Source organism: Rattus rattus, chromosome 9 (genome assembly GCF_011064425.1).
Source record: "Rattus rattus isolate New Zealand chromosome 9, Rrattus_CSIRO_v1, whole genome shotgun sequence".
Taxonomy (NCBI): Eukaryota; Metazoa; Chordata; class Mammalia; order Rodentia; family Muridae; genus Rattus; species Rattus rattus.
Window position 1 is genome coordinate 84,535,783 of NC_046162.1, and position 25,955 is coordinate 84,561,737.

The 25,955-nt window shown below is 40.1% G+C and overlaps 1 protein-coding gene across 1 annotated transcript in view; it reads left to right on the forward strand.

Annotated features, from left to right (window-relative positions):
* The window catches only part of Ints2 (integrator complex subunit 2), a 45,750-nt gene extending 19,795 nt beyond the window's left edge, over positions 1-25,955 (forward strand). The window contains exons 12-24 of the mRNA XM_032912069.1: positions 1,270-1,404; positions 2,607-2,783; positions 4,202-4,310; positions 6,983-7,087; positions 9,359-9,523; positions 10,938-11,139; positions 14,249-14,374; positions 18,729-18,927; positions 20,750-21,001; positions 21,301-21,408; positions 21,540-21,645; positions 23,511-23,687; positions 23,770-25,955. Of these exons, the coding sequence (XP_032767960.1) occupies positions 1,270-1,404; positions 2,607-2,783; positions 4,202-4,310; positions 6,983-7,087; positions 9,359-9,523; positions 10,938-11,139; positions 14,249-14,374; positions 18,729-18,927; positions 20,750-21,001; positions 21,301-21,408; positions 21,540-21,645; positions 23,511-23,687; positions 23,770-23,939 (2,031 nt within the window). The 3' untranslated portion in view covers positions 23,940-25,955. The remainder of the gene's footprint in view (positions 1-1,269; positions 1,405-2,606; positions 2,784-4,201; positions 4,311-6,982; positions 7,088-9,358; positions 9,524-10,937; positions 11,140-14,248; positions 14,375-18,728; positions 18,928-20,749; positions 21,002-21,300; positions 21,409-21,539; positions 21,646-23,510; positions 23,688-23,769) is intronic.

Sequence of the window (25,955 nt, forward strand, 5' to 3'; positions counted from 1 at the left end):
AATTCTCAAATTCATTTGCCAACTCATATATATCTCCTCTCTGTATCTCCGGCTGCACTGGAATAATATATAGACAGATGTGTAAATTCTCTGAACTTTCTGTAGTCCTGTTTCAGCCTCTTTAGTGCTGGCCCAGCTCAGACAACTACTAGGAAAAAATTTAGCAACCACAGCCACCCTTCAAGACAAGTAAGAGCATAGTCTTTTATTTTATATATGTAAAAATAGATTTGAAAGGTAGAGATACTTATCTAGAGCCAATTAACACAAATAATACATTTTACATTTTTAGCACTTCTCATGTGTGTTTGTTTACTTATTATTTTTATTGTAGTTTTTTTTGGTGGTGGTGGTGGCAGAAATAGGCCTTTGTATGTTGCACTGCTGCTGTACCACTGAGCTACCTCAAGCTCTTCACTATATCTGTGTAAAAGTAGCAGAAATTAGAGATCTTTACCACTTCCTAGGTATATACTCCTCCCTCCTTCCCTCCCTCCGTCCCTCCGTCCCTCCGTCCCTCCTTTCTCTCTCTCTCTCTCTCTCTCTCTGTCTCTCTCTGTCTCTCTCTCTCTCTCTCTCTTTCTTTCTTAAAGTGTACTGAGGATTGAACTCAGGAATTTGCACATGCTAGACAAGCATCTTAACCCGAGTTATATTTCTAGCCTTAGTGGGTAAAGTCTCACTAAGCTGTTCAAGATGGCTTTGAACTTGTGAATCTCATACTTCGTCCTTTCTTGTAGTTGAGACTACAGATGAGTGTTACCACACCTAATTTACTTGTCACTTAGACATCATAAAAATGTTCAGGCACAAGTCTGCAACCCTAACACACTGGACAAAGAGATAGAAGGAGCAGGAGTTCAGGGTCATCCTTAGCAATATAGCGTTCAAGGCCCGCCTGATCCACATGAAACCTTGTCTTACCTAAAACTTGTACCACTTGATTCTCATTATTCATCCTCATGGACTACATTTAAGTGTTGATGGTCTATTTACGTTGGTAGTCTATACACTATATCTTTTATCAAGCTAATTTCCCATTTGTTATGTGTTTTTTTTTCCTCTATTTATTTTATTCAAAAGAGTACACTGTTGCTGTCTTCAGACACACCTGAAGAGGGCATCGGATCTCACTACAGATGATTGTGAGCCACCATGTGGTTGTTGGGAATTGAACTCAGGACCTTTGGAAGAGCAGTCAGTGCTCCTAACCACTGAGCCATCTCTCCAGCCCTTGTTATGTGTTTTAATGCTATTTTTCCATTTCAGGTTGTCACGGCCCATGCAGTGCGAGTTCCTGTCACCAGCAACCTGAGTGCCAACATTACTGGGTTTTTGCCCATTCATTGTATTTACCAACTTCTCAGGAGTCGATCGTTTACCAAGCACAAAGTGTCAATAAAAGTATGACTTCACATTTAGATTTTAAGCTGTAACTCAGTTCTCTGTCACTAGTTCTTGGTTTGTTTACTGTAGTCTTTCCTGTGGTTTGTATATGTGTGGATGCCAGCATCCACATGGCAGCTCCCAACTGTGTATAACTCCAAGATCGGACACCATCACAAAGATACGTGCAGGCAGAATACCAGTGAGCATAAACAAACAAACAGGAGGCCCAACTTCACATTTTTAAAGCAGTATTATAACTTTTTTTTACAAAATGTATGTTTCCACTTAAATTCTCAAGTAGCATGTTTTTATATTTTTGTTGGATACAAATGTATCTAATGACCCCGAGCTGGTCTGGAACTTGCTTTGTAGCTCCCCTTGAGTTCTTGGTGGTCTGCTCTCCCTCCACGTGCTATGTGATAGGTGTGCACTAATATGTCTGGCTCATTCTCCAAATTTCACTGTTGTTTACCAGCTCTGCTGTTGCTTTTTGCAAATTCATCACCAACAGAGTCAGTGCCTAACTTAGGTTTTCAGTCTTTTGTATTCGGTTATATCATAGAGTTAGAAGGTCTCCTAACGAGAAGTCTGAAGTACAATAGAAAAATGATTTTGAACCTTTTATGAACGCCTTTATACTTAAAAGGAGCAACGAGCGGTTTTTATGTGGCGTCTTGTCAGGGGCCCTTGCTTTGATGATTGAGTGACAGTATTGATTTTGAGCCGCATTGCATCTTTGGCTTCTTTTGTGCTTGTATTGAGTACCACAGCCATGGATTGAGAGTCCAGATGCACACCTCATGGTTTTGCATGTCTTCTACCCACCAGTAGGTAAGTGGTGGTCCCATGTTAGTTCTCTTCTAGTCCACTCTCTTAATCACCCCTGCTACAGTCGCCCTCTGCTGGCAAGTCCTCCACTGACACAGAGCGAGGGTAGGGAATGTTTGAAACACGTTAGACCCACAGCCCGGCTGCTCTCCATCTTAGGCGTGTCTCCCAGTAGACGGTGTTCCTGGCTAAATTATAGACTAATTAGGAAAAGAGGTGGTATATTTTAGCTCCCAAAACTACTGGTGAGTACATTGATCTGAGAAACATGCAAAGCTACATGTGTGGTTAAAACTACATGTGGGTAAGGCTGCGCGTGTTAAAGCTGCATGTGCTTCCACAGCGTTGAGCCTTTTTAATTGCCCTGATTTAATGCCTTTTTCTTGTAGGACTGGATTTACAGACAGCTGTGTGAGACTTCCACTCCACTCCACCCACAGCTACTTCCTCTGATTGATGTGTACATAAACTCTATACTTACTCCTGCATCTAAATCTAACCCTGAAGCCACAAACCAGCCGGTCACTGAGCAGGAGATACTCAACATCTTCCAGGAAGTCATCGGGGTAAATAAAACACTGGTTCTTTTACATCTATCACGTCTCTGGCTTGGTCCATCTTTTCTTCCTTAGAAGCCTTGTAGGTAATTCTGATTTCAAAATAAGATTAATATATAGGTATACACATTTGCACATATGCACACATAGAGATTAAATTTTATTAGCTTACTAATAAAAATTATATAGTAATATTAGTTCCAAGTAGTTTGTCAAACAGTACTTTTTGAAGAATTATATATGTATAAATTTTTAAAAATCATTTATCACATATATATATATTTTTTTTCTAAATACATCGTTTTTGAGACTGTCTCTCTCAAACTCATCATCTTGCTGACTCAACTTCCTGAATAAGGGAATAACTGGCTTGCCCCACCGTGGCAGCAGAAGGAGTTGTTTGTTACGGTTTAATGGGTACCTTGAAGATAGGTATTTGCTAAAAGACTGTGGGGTATGTCAAAACTTCCAATGTGGTGGTGTTTAGTTTCCTGGAAATTGAAGATGCACCTGGATTCAATTAAGGAAAGTTTAATGAAAATCTTTTTCCCTATTTTGTTAGGAAAAAGTTGTAGTTTGTGTAGACATGGTGCACAATATGCAGGATCTTCTTTGTGAACTGTTTCTTCATAGTAATTTCAGATAGCAGTTGGATTCTCGTAAGTCTTTCAGAAGCAGCCTGGTGGGAGTACTGTTGAAAAGTAGTAGCTGAAGTCTTGTGACATTCCCTGTCATCTTAAAGTTGAGGAAAGGATGTTTCCTTTTGTCTGTCATGTATCCCTTCGAGGTTCAGTGAAACACGAAGCTGTCTCAGTCTGCTGTGAACCCAGCAGTCCTCTTCCCAGTCTGCTGTGAACCCAGCAGTCCTCTTGCCAGTCTGCTGTGAACCCAGCAGTCCTCTTGCCAGTCTGCTGTGAACCCAGCAGTCCTCTTGCCAGTCTGCTGTGAACCCAGCAGTCCTCTTGCCAGTCTGCTGTGAACCCAGCAGTCCTCTTCCCAGTCTGCTGTGAACCCAGCAGTCCTCTTCCCAGTCTGCTGTGAACCCAGCAGTCCTCTTCCCAGTCTGCTGTGAACCCAGCAGTCCTCTTCCCAGTCTGCTGTGAACCCAGCAGTCCTCTTCCCAGTCTGCTGTGAACCCAGCAGTCCTCTTCCCAGTCTGCTGTGAACCCAGCAGTCCTCTTCCCAGTCTGCTGTGAACCCAGCAGTCCTCTTCCCAGTCTGCTGTGAACCCAGCAGTCCTCTTCCCAGTCTGCTGTGAACCCAGCAGTCCTCTTCCCAGTCTGCTGTGAACCCAGCAGTCCTCTTCCCAGTCTGCTGTGAACCCAGCAGTCCTCTTCCCAGTCTGGCTGTGCTTGGCGCAGCAGCACTGGACAGTGTGTTTTATGCTCTTGCTGTTCAGAATTTTAACAGTTTCTGTATCACCTCAGGGTGACAGCGTCCGCCTTAACCAGCGCTTCAGCATCACAGCGCAGCTTCTGGTGCTCTATTATATCCTGTCCTACGAGGAAGCTCTCCTGGCAAACACAAAGACGTTAGGTAAGTTGCACAGAGCTGAGCCTGTCCAGTAGCTTCTTGACAGTGGGTCAGACCCATCCATGGAAATCCAATGAAGAGGCAGCAGTGAGATGCTAGGGACTTTTTTAGGCTAGATTTCAGATGACTCGTATTGGATCACGGGACTAAGACACTCCTTTAGTGTTTATTTTAGAATCAAATTTGAGAGAGAGGAAGGTTAACTTAGAGGCTTTGAACAGTGGCATAGGGGCAGAACGGTTAGTTGAAATAAGAACCTAGAGGACCAGGTTAGGTTTGTGGGAGGTCAGCTGTCCCGCTTTGGATATGTAGACACCCGTTCTTTGACGCGGCGACAGTGAAGAGGCAGCTGTGTATCTAGTAGACACCTGGATTGAATATTTTTGCTTATATGTGGTACTTAAAATTATGACATTAGATAGGTTCCCAGCAATGGAGTGTAGATGAAATCCAGGAGACGGGCTCCAGATGCCAAAGGAGGTTTCAACGAGGACTTAGTGCGTTCTGCTGTCTGAGCTCTGTTGGATGATCCTGAGTGGGGAAGTAAAATGAGGACTAGGGCTCAGCCAAGGGCCCCACATAGCATGGTGAAGGCCAGTTTGCTGTAGAAGGGTAGGATGAGGACCAAGTGTAATGAATTCAGAAGGTGACTGGAGGACCCCGTGCTGTAGACCACGCGAAGAGACTGCTTTGGGGGGTTGCCAAGGGAGAGAGAAGTGATGCAGTAACTGGGTGAATAAGATGGGACGGACCTTTAGAATTACTTGTGTGTGAGTGTGTGTGAGTGCCTGTGTCTGTAAGCACACCACAGGTCTGCTGTTCCCTGCTCTTCTGGAATGAAGAGTACAGGCGGCTGTGAGTCACGGATGTGGGTGCCAGTGCTCTCACCCACCCAGCCCTCTCTCCAGCCCTAACTTTCTACGATGGAAAGGAGACGAGTTATTCCCGAGTTATTCCGTTACTGTTGAGAGGAATGTCCTGCAGAGGGGTTGTTGAAGCCAGCCAGTCTCCGTGGTTACGTCCTCGATGAATGGCAAGAGATAATGAGAAGACTTTTCCTGGCAAAACTCCCCTGGTTAGGGGGTTTTCTCTGGTCTAGTTTTTGTCTTCCAGGGATGTAAAGAACTTCATGCCAGTGTTGAGAGGTTTTTGTCTGTAGCCAAAAGATTATTTGCCTCAAATATGTTCTTACCTGTGATACTGTGTTGTAAGCTCAGCGCTCTGTGTTTGGTTTAATTCTTTCAAACATTAGTAGCCACCTACTAGATACAGAAGCTCAGGTAGGAACTCTGAAATCTGCGGTAGAATCAAGTATTGGAATGTTGTAGCTGTTAAGATACATGCGTGTATTCATTTCTTTATTTAAACTACTATGCACATGTGTCTGTTAATGTGCAGGATATGTATATTGATTCTAGTTAAGTGCTCATTTAAACATATTTTAGAGGTAAAAATTGTACATACTTATAGGCTACCATTGATTTAAATATCTATCTTAAAGAAGATGCATAGTAAATAAAGAATAGGTTTCTGTGTACTTACTACTTAGTTAAAACATGAATATTCCTTGTATATTTCAAATATTTATACATAAAACACTGTGCTATTAGCTGGGCATAGCGCTGCACACTCGATTCTAAATTACCTCAAAACAAACTGCTTTCCTAGTATAAAAAGTTCCAGACATACATTTTTATTTGTTTTTTTGTTTTTGAGGCAGAGTCTCTTGTAGAGGCTGGTCTTGAACCCTCTGTCCAGCTGAAGTTTGCCTGAACTCCTGATCCCCTTGCCTCCCCCTCCCAAGTGAGTGCTTGGGATACAGGTGTGAGCCTCCGTGCCTGGCAGTCTCACTCCTCGGCAGCTAAGAGTACTTGGGGTGGTGCTTAACTCATGCCCCAGCCACATGTCACCCAGAAGAAATTGTCACTGTTTTCTACTCTGTCCTGTTATGTATAAAATACCCTTTTTGGTCACCAACAGAACACAATCCATTGTTTGATTATCTGGTACTTGGTAAACTGGTGCTCAGGTACTGCCATGGCCACCCGGTTAGGCAACTTCACGTGGCTAGGATTACTGTTGTGTGCCACCATACCCGGCCTTATATATGTGTCTGTTCTTAAACTTGTTTAATGATTTAATTTTATTTTATGTACATTGATGTTTTACCTGCATGTGTGTCTGTGTGAGGGTGTCAGATCTTCTGGAGCTAGAGTTAGAGACAGTTGTGAGCCATCAAGTGGGTGCTGGTCATTGAACCCCAGTCCTCTGGAAGGATAAGCAGCCAGTGGTCTTGATAGCTGAACCATTTCTCCAGCCCCCTTTTCTCTCCCCCTGGTGTTCTGTAATTTACATTAGGATCTTTAAGTCTGTCTGTGTTCATGACTCCTCAGACTTCCCGATAGATGTGGAAAAAGTCTCCACTGAGGTTTTTCAGTGAATTCCTCTTTGCACTAAAACCTGCCACGATTTTGTTCCAATTCAGGGCATTTTCTAGGTCTTGCCTTTGTATTTCCTTAATAGTCATTATTTTGGTAGTTAATTTCTATCTGTTATACTTTGATATATCGAGTGAATTAAAAGTACTTTCACAGTGTCCTTATTCCCATTTGCCTTGAAAGTTAAGATTTGTTTCTGAAGTTCTTTTGTTTTGCACTTTTTGTCTTTGCTGACAGCATCCATGCAGAGGAAGCCCAAGTCGTATTCTTCTTCTCTAATGGATCAGATTCCTATCAAGTTTCTCATTCGGCAGGCTCAAGGACTACAGCAGGAGTTGGGAGGTATTTGGGTTTTTCTTTTGTCTTTACTAAAATTTACTGATATGAAATAGTTACTGCTTATGTTATAATTTACAGTAAGTATTCATTGTTATAAATGTAAACAATTGAAGACTGAAAATGCTTTTCGTTCTCTTGCTAAATTCACTACCTCATTACCCACAGATCACCACCCCTAGAAAACCCCAGTTGTTTTTAGTTTGACATTCATTTTAATTTTAAGTCATTTCTTTTCCTATAGAGGGAACCAGTATGATGGCTGATGTTCGAGTGCTGTGTGCAGCTTGGCAGTAGAGGGCCTGCCTGGCATGTGTGATGGTCATTCCCAGCACCACACACGACACAGGGATGCCCACCCGTGGATACTTCTAATTCTTTTCATCTTATTAGGTTATTTGGATATTACCCTATTGTAAGCTTCAATATGTCAAGTTCAAAATGCATTTGAGGTCAGGTATGGTGGCTTAGCCTTTAATCACAGCCCTTGACAGGCTGAGGCCGTCTGATCTATATATAGTAAGACCCAGGACAGCCAGAGCTACAAAGTAAGACCCTGTCTCATAAACAGAACAAAACAAAACAAAAACATAAGATTATTTGCCCCCTCTGAGCTAGAGAATACTGATGGTCAGCAGTGCAGGGCACCTCAGCACGGTGCCTGTTTTCCTTCACTGCTGTCTGGCTGGGTCGCTATGAGCTGCCCAAGGATGCTGCCTGGCATAGCAGAAGAGTCTGTCTCATATCGTAGCCTTGAAACGACCTCAGAGTCTAGCCTACCATATGTACGTCACGTCCACAGCACTGTAGAGCTAAGAACTCATCAATCTGACTGTCCAAGGCCACAGACTCTCTTTGACCTAGAGAACAACGATTGCATGTGGTTGAAACTAATAGAAGCTTACATAATGTTTTAAAATGGTGGATGATATTATATACTACCTCCTTTTTCATATGTTTCTTTTTTCATTGAGATTTGCACTCAGGGCCATATGTGAATTAAGCTAATACTGTATCACTGAGCTATATCTTCAGGCCTATGCTTCTGCTGAGACATCAGCCCATGTAGGTCCACTTTATCATTTGAAACCGTTCCATAATATTCCATGATATGCTAATATGTATATAATAGTCCGGTTGTAAATATTGGTAAATAGACCTGTGGGAGTTTTAGAAACTTGATGTTTCTTAATAGCTACCTTTCATGTTTCAGCGTGGTTTTCCTCTGTCTTTGAAATAATGAGTTTTCCTCTTTCTTTGCCATGGTTTGTTTGGAAGAGGAACATGAGCCTTCGTTGGACATGGTTAGCCAGATGGCTACATTTATTGTAGCTTTACATAGTCTGTTTCTTAAAAAAAAAAAGATAACAGTATTTGGCAGCACTGGCCAATTAACATGTTTTACTGAAAAGAGTATAATATGTAGATTGGTTTGCACTTCTCTGTGTCTGTTGGGAGTAGTTTTAGTTATACATATGTTTAAAGTTCAGGAGCACTTTGATTGCTGCAATGCCTTTTTAAATGTAGAAACATCAGTTTTAAGCAGTCTTGATGGTCAGGCGTGGTGGCACGTGAAAATCTTAGCCCTTGAGAAGCTTTTTTTCTTTCCTGGACTCGTGAAAGATTGCTGTGTTACGGCTTTCATGACATTTGTCAAACAGTGGGGTGGAGTGGAGGTAAGCCGGGCAGGAATTGCTGCACGGAGCCACTCCTGACTGACATACTGCGAATTTGTTTTCTCCTTCGGGACTTTTATTTAAAATGCTACACACATTTTTTTTTTCTTAAATTAAAAAATTTTTTTGACTACTGGTATTGAACTTAGGCCCCCACACACATGAGGCAAGTTGCCTGTGATTGATCTAAACCCTCAGTCTTTGTTTCGAGGTAATATCTCACTAGGTTGTGCCGGCTGGCCCTGAGCTCAGTGTGTAGATGAAGCAAGACCTTGAATTTAGGATTGTACAGCCTCAACTTTCTGGAAAGCTTGGATTCTACACCGGGCCTGGCTAGAACTTCCTAAAATGTGGTAGACACTTGCAGAAGTGGGTGTGGCTAGAGCTGTGGGCTACAGTCTAGCTGGGGCATGGCGTCTTCACTGTGCATGTACAGCAGGTTTCTTCAGCTCCTGGTGCTAGAGGGTGGACCAGTGAGATGAGAAACACCGTTTGTCACTCCTCTGTTCCTTATGGCTCCTGGCTTATGCTAAAGTAAGGAATGGGGAAGATTCTTATTTGAGAACTGAGAGTCCAGTTAACTTCCTGTTTTGATTTTTAGGGCTGCATTCAGCTTTACTCCGTCTTCTAGCAACTAATTACCCCCATTTGTGTATCGTGGATGACTGGATCTGTGAGGAGGAGATCACAGGGACGGATGCTCTGTTAAGGCGAATGCTCCTGACTAGTAATGCCAAAACCCACTCTCCGAAACAGCTGCAGGAAGGTACAGTGGTTGCCCCTTCTCCCTCCCACTACTGCTGTACAGAGGGGCTGGGCTGACTGGAATCCTGTATTGTAAGCAGGTGTTTTGGTGGTAAGGCTTTTAACCATTTCTTTGTTATGCTGGAAATTTAGTTGACATGTTTCTAGCATTTTTGTATACTGTGTTATATCATTAAAAAGATTTAGAAAATTCCCAAACTTGTTAGAAATAAATACAGTAGAACAAGGAAGTGTACTTGATATTAATGGGTAATGTTCCAGATTAGTATCCCCAAATACAAATAGTGTGGGCTACATATTAACATTGCACTAGCTGTATTAAAAGTTTCAGTTCATAAACCTTCTGAATACAATTGTACAATCAGTGTAAAGATTGTTGTTGAACAATCTTTGTTGTTGCTCTTGAATTCTTTAGCTGTTCGTTCTAAGTCTTTTTCTCTTTTCCCTTTGGAGTTGCAGACTGAACTCTGGGCCTTTTGTGCATTCTGGGCCAGTGCTCTGCTACTCAGTGCTACCCTCAGTTCTTGAGGTCATTGTCTTTCTGTTTTCTCTACACAATTGAGAATTGTGAGCCACTTGTCTTTGACATGTGGAGTTGAACCCAGATACAAAGAGACATGCTGTTCTTACCAGCTTTGGCTAGTTTTTCCACGTTTCTTTCAGGTTCTGTTGGTTTTCCAGGGTGTATTACATGCATGACTGTGTCCCTTGAAGTAGTTGGTTGGTCATGAATGGCTAGGTATAGATAGATACAGTGTTGTTCATGATGGCAACAAAAATAATCAGTTTTCCCATTCGTTTTTTATTTTATGCTCGCTAGCCAGATGTAATTAGTGACCACTCTAGTGGAGAGATAATTCTAGATATTTAATAACAGCAGTCTGCTGGATGCTCATCACCTATAATGGAACACCTAGAGGAAAGTATCAAGGAGTTTGAAACTTCTAAATTAATAAGCCGCAGAAGTAGTTACCCAAAAAAATGAGGTTAGCCGGTGGTGTGGCACCAATAGGATTTTTAAAATGAACTTTATGAAATAACTTCTCTACTTTTATAGATTTTCATTTATTTTTTTTACAGTCTAATTTATTTATTTAGTATGTGTTTATGTGGGGTCTTGCACATGTCACACTGCACATATAGAAGTCAGAGGACAGTTTGAGGGGCTGTCCTTCTTATGTGTGCAGGGATGGAGCTCAGGTTGTCAGGCTTCACTTGCCCTAACCCCCTGCGCCATCTCATCTGTGAAGTTTTCTGATGGCTCTAATATTAGCTTTGATGAAAATGTAGCTGTGAGTGGAAGTTTTACTTTAACACCATTGCTTTATTTGGCCTCTACTTTTAAGAAAGTAGTATTTATTTCTAGTTGGTAAACATTACAGAATTTAGGAATGATTGCAAAATTTTGTTTTTAGCATTTTCAGCTGTCCCTGTAAGTCACACACAAGTGATGCAGATTATGGAGCACTTGACTCTACTTTCTGCCAGTGAGCTTATACCATATGCAGAAGTTTTAACGTCCAATATGAATCAGCTTCTGAATTCTGGTGTTCCACGGAGAATTCTTCAAACTGTCAACAAGTTATGGATGGTTCTTAATACTGTGATGCCAAGAAGGTAAATTCTGTCTACTGCTGTATGGACTGGAGAAGTGTATAGTTTTGATGATACACAGGGAACATAGTTGTCAGAAATATATTCCCAAGACCACTCTCATCAATGGTTTTTAGTCTGTAACAATAAGATCCCTTCTGAAGACGAGTAATTAAACATACTACATTGGGGTGCTGTGCCTCTTTAATCTCAGCATGGATTTTGGAGGAAGAACAAGCAGAGCTAAGTTTGCAGATGGCTGTCTGGATAGTAAGACTTATCTCATAAAAAAATTGTGATATTTTAAAGAAAAGAGTATACTTTAAGAAATAAAAACTATTGGGGGCTGGAGAGATGGCTCAGTGGTTAAGAGCACTGACTGCTCTTCCAGAGGTCCTGAGTTCAATTCCCAGCAACCACATGGTGGCTCACAACCATCTGTAATGAGATCTGATGCCCTCTTCTGGTGTCTGAAAACAGCTACAGTATACTGACATACATGAAATAAATAAATTAATTTAAAAAAAAGAAATAAAAACTATTAACAATTTGAGAAAGTGTTTGAAGGTGTTTTCCTCTGCATAGTTATTTGTGGCTAACTGGTTTGGATCCTCGTGTCTTACTTACATCACTGCTGTTATTCCAAATTCTGTTGTACCCTGAGCCCTTTGGACTGGCTTTAAAACCCCGATCCCCAGGCTGCAGTCTATGCAGTTAAATCTGAGTGTGCGTAGCAGGATCCAGGCATAAGGTTTAAAAACAGATCCTTCTGATGCAGCAGAGTTTGGAGAACCGGGTGTGCTCTCCTTGTGGTTATTAGTTGCTGGCTCAGAGATTCTGTCAGTACAACCAGGCCAGTCTGGAGACCAGAACACTGGTCCGACTTCCCTGAGAGCTTGGATGAGCACTTCTGGGAACTGGGGATCATTCTTCTTTCTAAATTCAAGTTTTTTGTTGTTGTTGGTTTTATTTTGTTTGTTTTGGTTTTTCAAGACAGGGTTTCTCTGTTTGGCTCTGGCTGTCTTGGAACTCACTCTGTAGACCAGACTGGTCTTGAACTCAGAGAACCATTTGCCTCTGCCTCCCAAGTGCTGGGATGAAAGGCCTGCGCCACCACCAACTGTCCTAAATTTAAGTTTTACTTTACATTAAATTAATAAATAAACGTAATCTAAGATATACTTCACACTTTTCTATTTTAGAGTCTGGCTACCCACAGAGAACTATTATTCAGCTTAAAAACAACTCTGGCATTTACACTTGCTTCTTTATAGCCTATAGGAATAGGCTTATAACAAGTATGGCTTCTTGGTTTTCTAATGTAGACATGGTTTGTGAAGTTTAGCAGTCTGACTTGCTTTCTTCCTGTGAGGCTTCTTTCCTTTTATTTTCTAATATAGTTTTATCTTTTAGCTAAAACAATATTTAGTGTTCATCTTTTTTTTTTCTTTTTTTCGGAGCTGGGGACCGAACCCAGGGCCTTGCAATTGCTAGGCAAGCGCTCTACCACTGAGCTAAATCCCCAACCCCTTAGTGTTCACCTTATGATTATGTATTTACAGTTGAACTGTGCAGTATATTAAAATATTGACTCCCCTCTCTTCCCCCTCACGCTTTTTTTGTGCTGGGGAATCACTCAGGCTGTGATCCTGCTAGTTAAGTATGCTGCCTGAACTCCACTTCACGATGGCTTTTTCCTCACGCATGAGTGCCATTCCCCACACTTGGCATTGCCACAGTACTTACCTTGCTTCCCCTTGCTATGCTATCAATAACCAATAAATCGTTCATCCTAAGTTCTTTATTAAGACTGGGCTTACTTAATAGGGATTACAACCGAAACTACCGGTAATATGATTTTCATAGGGACATCTCTTTCAGAGCTTTCAACCTAATTTTCCCCCGGGACATTCTAGTTGTCCTAGAATTTCTGTTGTCTCTCTGCTTTGCTGGGATTCCTTTTTTTTTTCTTTTTTAAAAAATTTATTTACTTATTATATATAAGTACACTGTCGCTGTCTTCAGATACACCAGAAGAGGGCATCAGACCTCATTACAGATGGTTGTGAGCCACCATGTGGTTGCTGGGAATTGAACTCAGGACCTCTGGGAGAGCAGTCAGTGTTCTTAACCACTGAGCCATCTCTCCAGCCTGTTTTCTTTCTTGGTTTCTGTGCACATAGAGCACACACTGCAGCACTCCCTGAGAAAGGCTGAATGGGGCTGGAGGAGGCTCCAGTGTTATGTGCGTGACTTTGGAGCTTGCTTTCTTCTCACATGTGGTTGCTGTTTTGCTGTTTTGTGTGCTTCATAAATTTGAGTACAGCGTTCTAACATAGACTTCCCACTGGCTGTTAGTAATCTGGTGTATTACCGTTTTCCAGCCCTTTGTTTTCGTCACTCATCATAGGCTTTCTCCTGTGTTCTGGAATTTAATAATGATGTGCTTTGATGTGGATCTTTTTTTCTTTCATAGAGTTGGATACTTAATTGATTTGTTTGTTTGTTTGTTTGTTTGCTTTTTTAATTCTGGTGAGCAGTGTCTTGATTTTTAGAACCTTTTATGTGCAGTTTTGTGTTGGTATGTGCATGTGAATAAAGGTGTCTGAAGAGGCCAGAGATACTGGATCTTTTGTGGTTAGAGTGACATGTGGTTGTGAGCCACCTGACCTAGGTTCTGGGAACTGAATTCCTGTCCTCTGAAAGAGCAACAAATACGCTTAACTTCTGAACCATCTCTCCAGCTTACAAAAACTACTCATCGTGGTACATTCTTGTGATCTCAGCACTTGCAAGGGGGATGTAGGAGAAATCAGAAGTCAGGTCATCCTTAGTTAGACAGTGAGTTTGAGGTCAGCCTGAACTACATGAGAGCTTTTCTCAGAATCAATAATAAAAAGAAACTCCAAAGTGTTCGTGTGTGTATGTGTATGTGTGTGTGTATGTGTATATATGTATGTGTTTTATATATATATATATATATATATATATATATATATATATATATATACACACACAATCTGCTTTCCTTATTTTTCTTTTCCTTTTACCTTGAAAATAACATATTTAGGACCAAACAGCTGCAGGTGTCAGTTATACCATAGCTAATATGAATATGTTGTTTCCTCATCAGGCTGTGGGTAATGACGGTTAATGCACTCCAACCTTCCATAAAGTTTATACGACAACAGAAATATACCCAGAATGATTTGATGATAGATCCTCTCATTGTCTTGAGGTGTGACCGAAGGGTCCACAGGTAAGTTATTTAAATTCATTTGTTTTAATAGAGTTGTACTTTGGAGAATCAAAATAAATTGAAGAAAATCATTTTAATATCTTATTGCTGTTAAAAATATATAGGTAATATAATTTATGCAGCTTATTTTCTAGCTGCATATATTCATAAATTATAGTCATGTAATATTTAGCATGTGGATAATGAAATCTGGCTTTAGAGAAAAGGAGTTCTTGGCTTTGGTAGGCACCAGTAGTGACCCCTCTGGCTCTTAAAATCAAGAACAGAAAACAATATGACCATTTCTGCTAGTTCATTAAAAAGGTTTTGCTTTTTTGTGTTGAAACAAGTATCACAGTACAGCTAAAGGTGACCTGAACTCCTGATTTTCTTGCCTCAGTCATCTTAGTGTTGGGGTTATAGGTGTGTATCACCATATACAGCTTGAAAAAAGGATTTTAAAACACTGATTCGTTGTAAGCCATCACATACTTTAAAACCCTTTGGTAGCAGTTGTCATGCTAGCTTCCCTGATTCCACATGTGTCTCTAACTTTTAGCTAATTATTTTGAAATGCCTTTAACTCAAAAGGCAGAATTTAATTGGCCCAGAAATAAATATTTGAATTTCAAATTGTCATGATAGGTAATATTAAAGGTAAATAAGTTGATCATCATCTTTAATGATCATCATCTACATGGAGAGAGAAGATATGATAGTACTGTGGTCCTATGCAGATGAACGATGGCGCTCAATGAATTTTTGTTGTTGTTTTGTTTGTTTTTTTTTGAGGTGGGATCTCACTATATATATAGCTCCTGCTGCCATGGAACTCACTCTGTAGACCAGGCTGTCTTCAAACTTACAGAGAATCACCTGTCTCTGCCTCCAAAGAGCTGAGGTTAAGAACGTGTGTCAGGTGGGCAGGAGAGAGGGACGGTGGTTAAGGGCACTGGCCGCTCTTCAGAGGACTCAGAGGACTCAGGCTCAGTTCCCAGCCCCAGTGGCTCACAGCCCCCTATGACTTCAGTTCCAAGGTCTCTGGCCTCTGAGGACAGTGCATATATGTAGTACACAGCCTGCATTCAGACTATACACCCACATACATGAAAGAAAAATGAAGGTTAAAAAAAAGCCTGGTGGTGGCGCACACCTTTAATTTTAGCACTCTGCAGGAAGAGGCCGTTGGATTTCTGAGTTTGAGACCAGTCTGGTCTACCGAGTGAGTCCCAGGACAGCCAGGGCTACACAGAAAAACAAAAGCAAAACATACATACATACATACATACATACATACATACATACATACATAAAAAATAGTGGTGGAGTACTGGAGAGATGGCTCAGAAATTAAGACTACTTGTTGCTCATGTAGAGGACCCAGAGGTTTGTTTCCCAGGATCTACATGGTGTCTCCCAACCAGGTAGTGTTACATGATGGCCTCGAATTCTAGCACTTTGTAAGTCTAAGCAGGTAGATCAGGAGTTTAGGGTCATTGTCACCATCTGTGTAAGTGTGAGGCCAGTCCGGGCTAGAAGGAATCTCCGTCTATAAAACAAAACAAAAATGAGCTGGTAAGATGGCTGAACGGCATAGATGCCTGCTGCCAAGACGAATCTCATTTCTCATGGTAGAAGTGACACACATGTACTCAACATCAATACAGATACACATGTGTAACCTGAATGAGTAATCTCATTTCTCATGGTAGAAGTGACACACATGTACTCAAACATAAATACAAATATACATGTGTGTAACCTGAATGAGTAAATAAAAACATGAACAAGAGTGACCTCCACCAGCTCAAAGAACCACCGCCAGTGATTGGACAGTGTAATGATGGTGCTAGAGAGACAAGGGAAGCTGTGTGCCTTGGTCTTGGCCACGCTGAGCTTGAGTAGTTCCGGACAGTCCTGAGCTCATGATACTTTCCTGTGCCTCTGGAGGGCTAGGATTACAGAAGGATACCTGCATGCCCTACTCTCATGGAAAGTATTTTGAAAAGAATCTTCGGATCAGAGGGTTAAATTTTGAGAATTGTGTGCTTTTTGACTGAGAAAATAAGTTAGACTTAGAGAGCCTTGATTGTTAGGCAAGATAGACTAAAATGCCTGCTGTGTGGACCAGAATTCTAATCCCAGAACTCATGTGAAAACCAGGTGTGGTGGCAGACTTTAAACCCACTATGGTGAGGGTCGGGGAAGGGTAGATCCCTGGTTATCATTGGCCACCCAGTGTGGTAGATTGATGAACTGGGGTTCAGTGAGACACTGTCTCAAAAAACAGAGGTGGAGAGCAATTGAGGAAAGACACCTTACATTAACCTTTGCCTCTACATGTATGAGCACATGCATGCACATGCACTCTCAGTAGCATGTGTCCACACCTACATAACAAATACATATAACACACTAAATTTATAAAAAAGGGATCGACCATGCATATATATTTATGCAACTGGTATCTTATAGTTGATGGCATTCTCAAAGTGATAAAACCTAAAAAAAAATCCAAATATACTTTGCTAAGATGAAGATTTCATAGGAAATAAGAATCATCAGAATAAACAACATAGTAGCTGATGTATGTAAACCTCATGAAGCTGCTTCTTTCGTGCTACATTGATGTGGGTTCCAGGTCACAGGGCTTTCATAGCAAGTGCCTTTACCTGCTGAGCCCCCTCATTGAGTGGAAATCATGTATGTGTAAAACCATGATCTGTTAACACATCTACTTAGTAGTAGATGACTGAATTTCCTGGGTGATTTAGTTTTCCAAGAAAGCTGTTGAAGTATGCTATCAGAGTGTATGTTTTTGTAGCTCAAACCTTTCACTTGAGAACCTTATGTTAATAGGTGTGAATTCTTAACAAGAATTGGCTTCATAGTACTTCATTATAAGCTATGCTGTATTTACCCAATCCCCTGTGGCTGAATGTTTTATCTACAGCTATGTAGTTGTGTGTGGTGCTGTATATACTGTATGTTCCATTATCTGTGTATACTATACTATGTGCTTTCTTAGATCAGATTGCTAAAAATAGAATTTCGACAAATGCAATATACTCATTTTTTTTTTTTTTTTTTGGTTCTTTTTTTCGGAGCTGGGGACCGAACCCAGGGCCTTGCGCTTCCTAGGCAAGGGCTCTGCCACTGAGCTAAATCCCCAACCCCAATATACTCATTTTTAAGAATTTTGACTCCTGTTTTTTTCCTAACAGAAGGGCTCAACCAATTACCATTCTATTACAGTGTTTTATGTTGTATAACTTCTTATACATTTCTATTTTATATTGTACAGGAAAGTGAAAAACAGACTCCTTTTTATTTTATATTTTATATTATTTATATAAAATATTTTATATTTTGTTGGATTGAACATTTTAGTATATCGGTCATTGTTATTGTTTATCTTTCAGAAAGTTTTTCTGACCTATTGGTTTTTTATTGATTTAAAGAGTTCTTCATCTATAACGTGTGTAAAGACTGTCAAAGGCCAGGTGTGGTGGTGGCACAGGCTGAGGCTGAGGAGTCATGAAGTTGAGGCCAGTCTGGGCCATGACTCTTTGTTAGCGCACAGATGAATGCATTTCCTTATGAAGACTCCGCCTTAAGTACATACACAGACAGAAGGAAAAATGAGATCAGTTCTCACTACATATGTTGTGGTTTTACCTTTTTGGGGGCTCAGTGTGTCCTCTCCTTTGAGATGCAGCCCTAGCCATAGTTTTACCCTTTTTTTAAAAAAATCTTCATCTTCATACAGTTTAATTTTACTTTTACCAGGTGATCGTTCTAATGGTTTTAAAAATATTGTAGCGCATACATGATGATAATGAGGGTGTGCCTGGTGATAGTGGTAGGAATGTGGGTAGACGTAGATCTCAAATAAGCTAGCCTTTTGTGGATAACTCTGGGAGCTGAGTGAAGGGGTCTTTGAGATTCTTTCCTAATACCCATTTTTCTTTGTTCACTCTGATACTTTTCATATGTACTGGTATGCAAAGTATAGGTATAAATGAGAAGTCTCACTCTCACATCTGTGGGAAAACTAAATCTTTGCTGGCTTCTTTGACCAATTCCAGTTCTGTGTCTAGAGGACTTTATTGGGGCTGGAGAGATGGCACTCACTACTCTTCCAGGGGTCCTGAGTTCGATTTCCAGCACTCATATGATGGCTTGCAACTATTTATGATGAGGTCTGATGCCCTCTTCTGGCATGCAGATGTACATGCAGGTAGAGCGCCATACACACAGAGTACTTTATTGTGTCCATACAGACTCGCTCTTCATTGTGTGTTGTGTATTTCTAGTTCTTACGGTGGCTAGTTTTTACATTTATATTCTCTCTTATACTTTCTTCCTTGTTTAGGTGTCCTCCACTAATGGATGTTACTTTACACATGCTGAATGGGTATCTCCTTGCCTCTAAAGCTTACCTTAGTGCCCATCTGAAGGAAACAGCAGAGCAGGATAGACCTTCCCCAAATAATACAGTAGGCTTGGTTGGACAGACTGATGCCCCAGAAGTGACCAGAGAAGAACTGAAAAATGCATTACTGGCTGCTCAGGTAAAATTTGCTGAAGTAAAATTTGGTCAAATGGCATGTATGTTTTTAACTAAATAAGTAGATGGAACACTGGCCCTATATATACACTGTTGACATTGCGTGTTCCTTTTATTCTAGAATCTAAAATAATAGTATCTTTGCTTCTGAGACTCTTATGAAAACTTAATATGTATTTTAGTAAGATTTATATTTATCACATTATAAGCCTTTAACCAATCTTGATATATTTTCTCTTGGTCAACATATTTATTGGATGCCTGTGTGTCAGAAACGATTCAGGGATTGGGGCTGGAGGTAGAGGAGATAGAACCTTCGGGTTACCAACCTTCAGGCTGGTAATGACGAAATGATAGAAAAAGAAATTGGATGTTGGAGACGGACCGTACACAGAGAAATAAGAGAATACATAATATTTTCAAGTGCCAGGCTGTCTTTTCCATATAAGAGCCTCAAACAGATCACCTCTCAGTCCTGCTCTGTAAAGGGAAATAGAGGGAAATAGAGAGGCACCTGTTAGGATCTTGGGGAAAGTAGGCGAGTGAGGGGAAGGAAGAGAATTAGGCTCAGGTCAGCTATAAGTGGTAATGTTAGTATAAATGTATGTAGTGACTTAGTATGCTGGCAACATGTTTTCTTTATCCTAGCTAGGTCCTCAAGAAAGACACAGAGAGGTAACATTTATTTTCAGACTTTACCTCAACATCCGGGTATTCTGATCCCTCAAACTAATCTGGCTACCTCCCAGCCCAAATTCCTAAAGTACTTGCATTTAGGGGTTTCTGTGCTCCAGCTGAACTCTCATGTTGTGTCTCCTTTCCTCACTCCTGGTTCAGTCTGTCTTCCTCTTTTCTCTCCCTCTGCCCTGGCCTGCAGAAGTCCCAACCTATTCTCACTTCTGCCAGCCATTGGGTGATCAGCTTTTATTGACAAGGCAGAGAATAAATGGTAAGATTGTTTACACAAACTTGAGACAGGAGATTCTTGACATAAGAATGCTGTGTCTGGATTGAAACAAGATGTGAGGGCAGATCAGCATCTGATTAACCTAGTGATAACTTTTACACAGTGCACACAAACATTATGCCTACAGTCTGCTTTGGAGGCCATTGGCCTTGATTACTTGTCCAGTAGATATTTATGAACTGAAGTCTGCACTTCTGCCTAGTGATATATGAACCTTCAGAAGTATGCTAGATGCTAATTTACATGCTGTTTTGTTTTGTTTTGTTTTTTCAAGACAGGGTTTCTCTATGTAGCCCTGGCTGTCTTGGAATTCACTCTGTAGACCAGGCTGTCCTTGAACTCAGAGATTCACCTGCCTCTGCCTTCCAGCTGGGATTTAAGTGGGATTAAAGATGTGTACCCTCACCTCCTGGCTAATTGCTTATTTTTAATCTTACGTGTGTGAGTATTTTACATTTTTGTCTGTGCACCATGTGCATACAGTGGCCTTGGAAGTCAGAAGTGGGTGCTGGAATCCCTAGGACTGGAGTTCCAGGACACTTAGTTTTGAGCTGCCATGTGGGTCCTGGGAATTGAACCTTGGTCTTCTGGAAGAGCAGACAGTGTTCTTAACCACCAAGCCATCTCTAATCTCCCGAGTATGTTTATTTTTATGGAAAAAGTGGATTATTTGTTTTTTTCAGATCAGGAGTTTTTAACCTTACAGTGTGAGACCCTCTGCGTTGTAAATTGCTCATTCCTGCTCTAAGAATCACCACTTTTACGGTGTTGTACCATTCTGCGCCATAGGAAGATAGGGGTTTCATTTTCAGCCCAGCTCCTCCGAGGCTCCTTACCTGTACTTTCTCATCTGCTTTAGGACAGTGCGGCTGTCCAGATTCTCTTAGAGATTTGTTTGCCTACTGAAGAGGAAAAGGCAAAGGCTGCCAATTCAGACATCTCCCTCAGGAACACTCAGGGTGTCATTACCATCGGCACCCCAAATAAAGACACAGAAGAAGGAGAAGACAGTTTGCTTTGCAACCTTCGAGAAGTTCAGTGCCTTATCTGTTGCCTGTTGCACCAAATGTACATTGCCGATCCCAACATTGCTAAACTTGTTCACTTTCAGGTACGTGCCCAAAAGAATAATGTGAATGTTTGAATCTCTTCTTGAAGGCTTTATATATTCAACAGAATACATGTCATTTGAAAACGAGAAAGGATCATGGTCCTTCGCAATATTTAGACAAATCTAAATTCAATTCTGATAAAATATTCAAATACTTTATCTCTTTTCCAGTGTATCAGAAAGTTTGATTACTGATACACTCACATACATTTGGTATTTGGAGCAGATTCTACAGAAAGGAAGTGAGGCTTTACTTTCGTCTCTGTCTGTCTTTGACTTCTCCCTTCCTTCCGAGACAGGGCTATCCATGTGAACTTCTGCCTCTAACAGTCGCAGGGATCCCATCTATGCACATCTGTTTGGACTTCATACCAGAGCTTATTGCCCAGCCGGAACTTGAAAAACAGGTAATGAGTGTTTTAAAACTTGAAGAAAATTCTGATCACTTTTCAGCGTGACTATTAGAGAAGATATTTTATAATTTTTATCATTTAAACTTTTCGAAATAAATATTTAACATTTGGATTTTGTATTCCAGATATTTGCTATACAGCTGCTTTCTCACTTGTGTATCCAGTATGCATTACCGAAGTCACTAAGTGTGGCTCGCTTAGCTGTCAATGTCATGGGGACTTTGCTAACAGGTGTGTAGCCAATCGACATCAACAGGAGTGTCTGATAACATTTATTACGTGTATTCTCTGAACTTTAAGACTCAGCCGCTTGTATGGAGACAGGGTTTTTATGTGTGGCCTTGGCTGTCCTGGAACTTACTATGTAGACCAGGCTGTCCTTCAACTCACAGAGATCCTCCTGACTGCCTCCCAAGTGCTGGGATGGCGTGTGCCACCGTGCTCAGCTTTTTGGTGTTTTAATGAGTCTGTATGACACAGTATATGTTGCTGTTATCTTAACCTGTGCCATCCTTTAAGTTACTTTTCTTTTTTTAATTTCATACTTATAAATATGACTTAAGTAGAAGCACAGACACCTGTGTTCTGTGAAAGTGTATATCTATTATATGCATTTAATAAATATAATATATATTATATATTGGTTTTAATTCTTTTTTTTAATTTACTTATTTATATGAGTATACCATAGCTGTTTTCAGACACACCAGAAGAGGGCATCAGATCCCATTACACATGGTTGTGGCCACCATGTGGTTGCTGGGAATTGAACTCAGGACCTCTGGAAGAGCAATTAGTGTTCCTAACCACTGAGCCATCTCTCCAGCCCCATGTAATTCCTTTTCAATAAATGAAAATAAAATCTGTAGCATTAGAATACATATTAAAAATTACTAATTGTGTTCAATTTCAGAAACAAAACTATTTTAAAATGTCATAAATAGCTGGGTGGTGGTGGCTTATGCCTTTAATCTCAGCACTGGGAGGCAGAGGAAGGTAGATGAGGCCAGCCTGGTCTACAGAGTTCCAGGACAGCCAGGGCTACCAAAAAAAAAAAAAAAAAAGTAATGAATTAATAAATACATTAGCTGTTTCCTTAAATTCTACAACCTATTCCACTACTTACTCTGTATTTTACCCACCTTCTGGTTTGTAAAGTAAATGTTATAAAAGAAAACTACCTTAAAATTATATGAGTAAGTTCCATTCTTTAGAAGGTTGTGTCCTTTCTCAGTGTTCTTACAATAATTCATTTTGTTTCTATTGTTTGTACCTCATGTTATAGTAATTTATAAGCGGTCAAGGATTCATTTAGTCCTGGCGTTACCCCTGGCTAGTTTTTTTTTTTTTTTTTAAGATTTATTTATTTTGTGTATGTAAGTACACTGTAGCTGACTTCAGACGCACCAGAAGAGGGCATCAGATCTCATTACAGATGGTTGTGAGTCACCATGTGGTTGCTGGGAATTGAACTCAGGACCTCTGGAAGAGTAGTCAGTGCTCTTAACCTCTGAGCCATCTCTCCAGTCCTACCATTAGCTGTTACATCACATGGAACAAGCATTATTTTCCCAGGACCTCAGATTCTTGCCTTGCACGTGCTAGGCACGAACTCTATATTAAGTTACCTCTTTCCTTCCCAGCCTTGGAATTGGAATAACTTTTTCTTGTTGTTTGTTTTTGAAACAGGGCTTCACTGTGTAGATCAGGCTGTCCTCAAACTCAGAGATCTGCGTGCCTCTGCCTCTCGAGGGCTGGGATCTTTTAGAGGCATGCACAGGCCTTAGAACAGCTTTTATAACTTCTCTAAAGTTTATTTAAAGTTTTCTCATATGCACAACTGGTGTGACTCATTTGTGAGAACTGAGTGAGATAATGCAAGCAGTGTCCTTATCATAGTGCAAGGTCGTAAGGAAAGGTGGGTCTTGGTGGGCGATCACTAATTAGTAGAGTACAGGCTGTTAAAATTAGAGTGAGCAGCAGTCAATAAAACTTAGTCTTCCTAGCACAAAACATAGTATTAATATGTTGTGTAGGATGCCTGTGTTGGATTTGTATTTGCAAAACAAACAATTCTGCTGCTTTTCTCCCAGCAGTTCTAACACAAGCTAAGCGGCATTCTTTTTTCATGCCGACTCTTCCAAGTTTGGTCTCCTTTTGCCGAGCATTTCCTCCACTGTATGAGGATGTTATGTCTTTGCTCGTTCAAATAGGACAAGTGTGTGCCTCTGATGTTGCCACTCAGACAAGAGACATCGATCCGATCATTACCCGTAAGTGCAGTACCACCTCATTTACAAGACTATGTTTATGTCAGAATATCTTGCCTTAATTATTTTCTCTCCTATTTTGTAGGTCTTCAACAAATAAAGGAGAAACCTAGCGGATGGTCTCAAATTTATAAAGATGCATCTTACAAAAATGGATCCAGGGACACTGGAAGCATGGATCCTGATGTCCAGCTCTGTCATTGTATTGAAAGCACAGTAATTGAAATAATAAACATGAGTGTTAGTGGGATTTAAAAAAAAGACAGTTTTTAAACGCAGCCATTTGCTGCATATACTGAACAGGATTCTGGACTTTATGAGAACTCTAAACTGAATGAGAACAGTGAGATCTTGGAATTGCTGAAGTGATTCAATTCAGCAGAGTTTAATTTAGAACTCTCTGAGAATTTACTTGTTTGTTTGATTGGCATATCTTTGGATCTGCTCTGATGGTATGTTTATATCGAAGCAGCTGAACTTCTTTTCCATTGGGCACACTTTAAGAAACTTGTCCCTGGTTCATGTTCTCAGCTGTTTGATGTGAAGACAGTGCCAGGCTTTTCATTTAATCTCTTAAAAACGAGCCTGTGGATAGCCCTCATATTTGTGAGCTTTTAACAATTTCAACAGAGAAGAGAGGAAGGAGAAAGAGGGATGAAGGGCAGGAATAATTTAGAAAAAAATACCACTTAAGTACGTAGAAATCATACAGACTTGTAATGCAAGAAACAGTATTACAGGTTGAAATTCTAATTTGTTAAAAATAATAGTAAAATGGCTTAAAGGAAAAAAAAAAAAAAAAAAAAAAAAAAGGCAGTTAAGCCAGGTGTAGCAGAGCATGCCTTAAATCCCAGCCTGAGAGAGAACGGGAGAGCAGGTAGATCTCTGTCCCAGGCCAGCCTGCTTTACATAGTGAGTTCAAGGAAAGTCAGAGCTACATAGTGAGACCCTGTCCAAAAACAATAAGTAAATAAACTATTAAATGACTGCCTTGGAATTACAGATGAAGATAGAAGGATTTCACAAATCTGCTTCAACTTTTCCTAATATATGAAGCCATATGTTTAAAGAGATACTTGAATAATTTGAAATTTTAAGATACTGATTGTAGTTACAGAAACATCTTTGTGCAAAGAAGAACCTGAAAGTGAATTTCATTTATTCTTTTTAAAATTTATTTTTATAATACTCTATTATCTAATTCTCAGAGGAGCAGACATGTATCCAATTAAATGAACTTTAGAGCAACAACCTCAACTGTGCTCTCGGTTCGTCGTCAGGATTGTAATTCACATTTTACTCTGAGGAGAATTTGTAAGAAAATACAGTGTTTGAACCTCAGGAAAACGATAGTGTGGTAAATGCTGTGTTGCTGACTTTTGCAGCCCTCTGTTAGGAGCTTCACGATGAAGGAGATGCATTCAGATAACCATAATCATTTTTTAAATTAAGTAGCCAATGTAGAAGGTACTTCTTTGCTCTGTGAGAAATACCTCAGTCATTTGCCACCCCACTCAAAGCAGACCTCTGGTTAAAACAGGTAGTAAGCTAAAAGGGAAGTTTGTTTTTTTTTTTACAAAAAAGAACTTTAGCTTCATCCTTTCCACGTGGACATAGTCACATCTCATTTTCCTTTTCACTCCTGACCCTACCTCATGTAGGTATTCTATTAAAGACACATTTATAGCTGTTTCCAATCATGAAGTGCATAGTGTGCATGGTGGAATATATATATATATATACATATATATATGTATGTATATATATATATATGTATATATATATATCTTTTTATTAGATGCTTAATGTTCAATTAAGTGATTTTGATGTGAAGAGTAAGAATATGCTTTAAAGATAGACCACAGGAATTTCATATTTTCAATGAGACAGTTTTGTAGTCTCTTAACTGCTCCTGTTTTGTTTTTAAATGAGGCCTTTCTGGAATATTTTGTGTGAATAGTAGAATCCTTTAGGAATTCTGAAATGTTTGAAGTATGTTTTGTAATGAAATACAGTACACATTTTGTGGATCAATTTTCAAAGACTAGTCATAACCTACTGTGTTAAAGTAATAACATAGCCTATTTTTCATCTGATTTGTTGATGATGTAAATAAAATGTGTAAATAATATTAGTAAATGTTAATATTCATGTATCTTAAGTTAAGGTTATAAACTTTGTCACAATGTGATTTTTTTTTATTCCAGTCAAAACAGATGTGTGCAACTATTTTGGATATTGATTTATAAACATTCATTCTTTATCAATGAA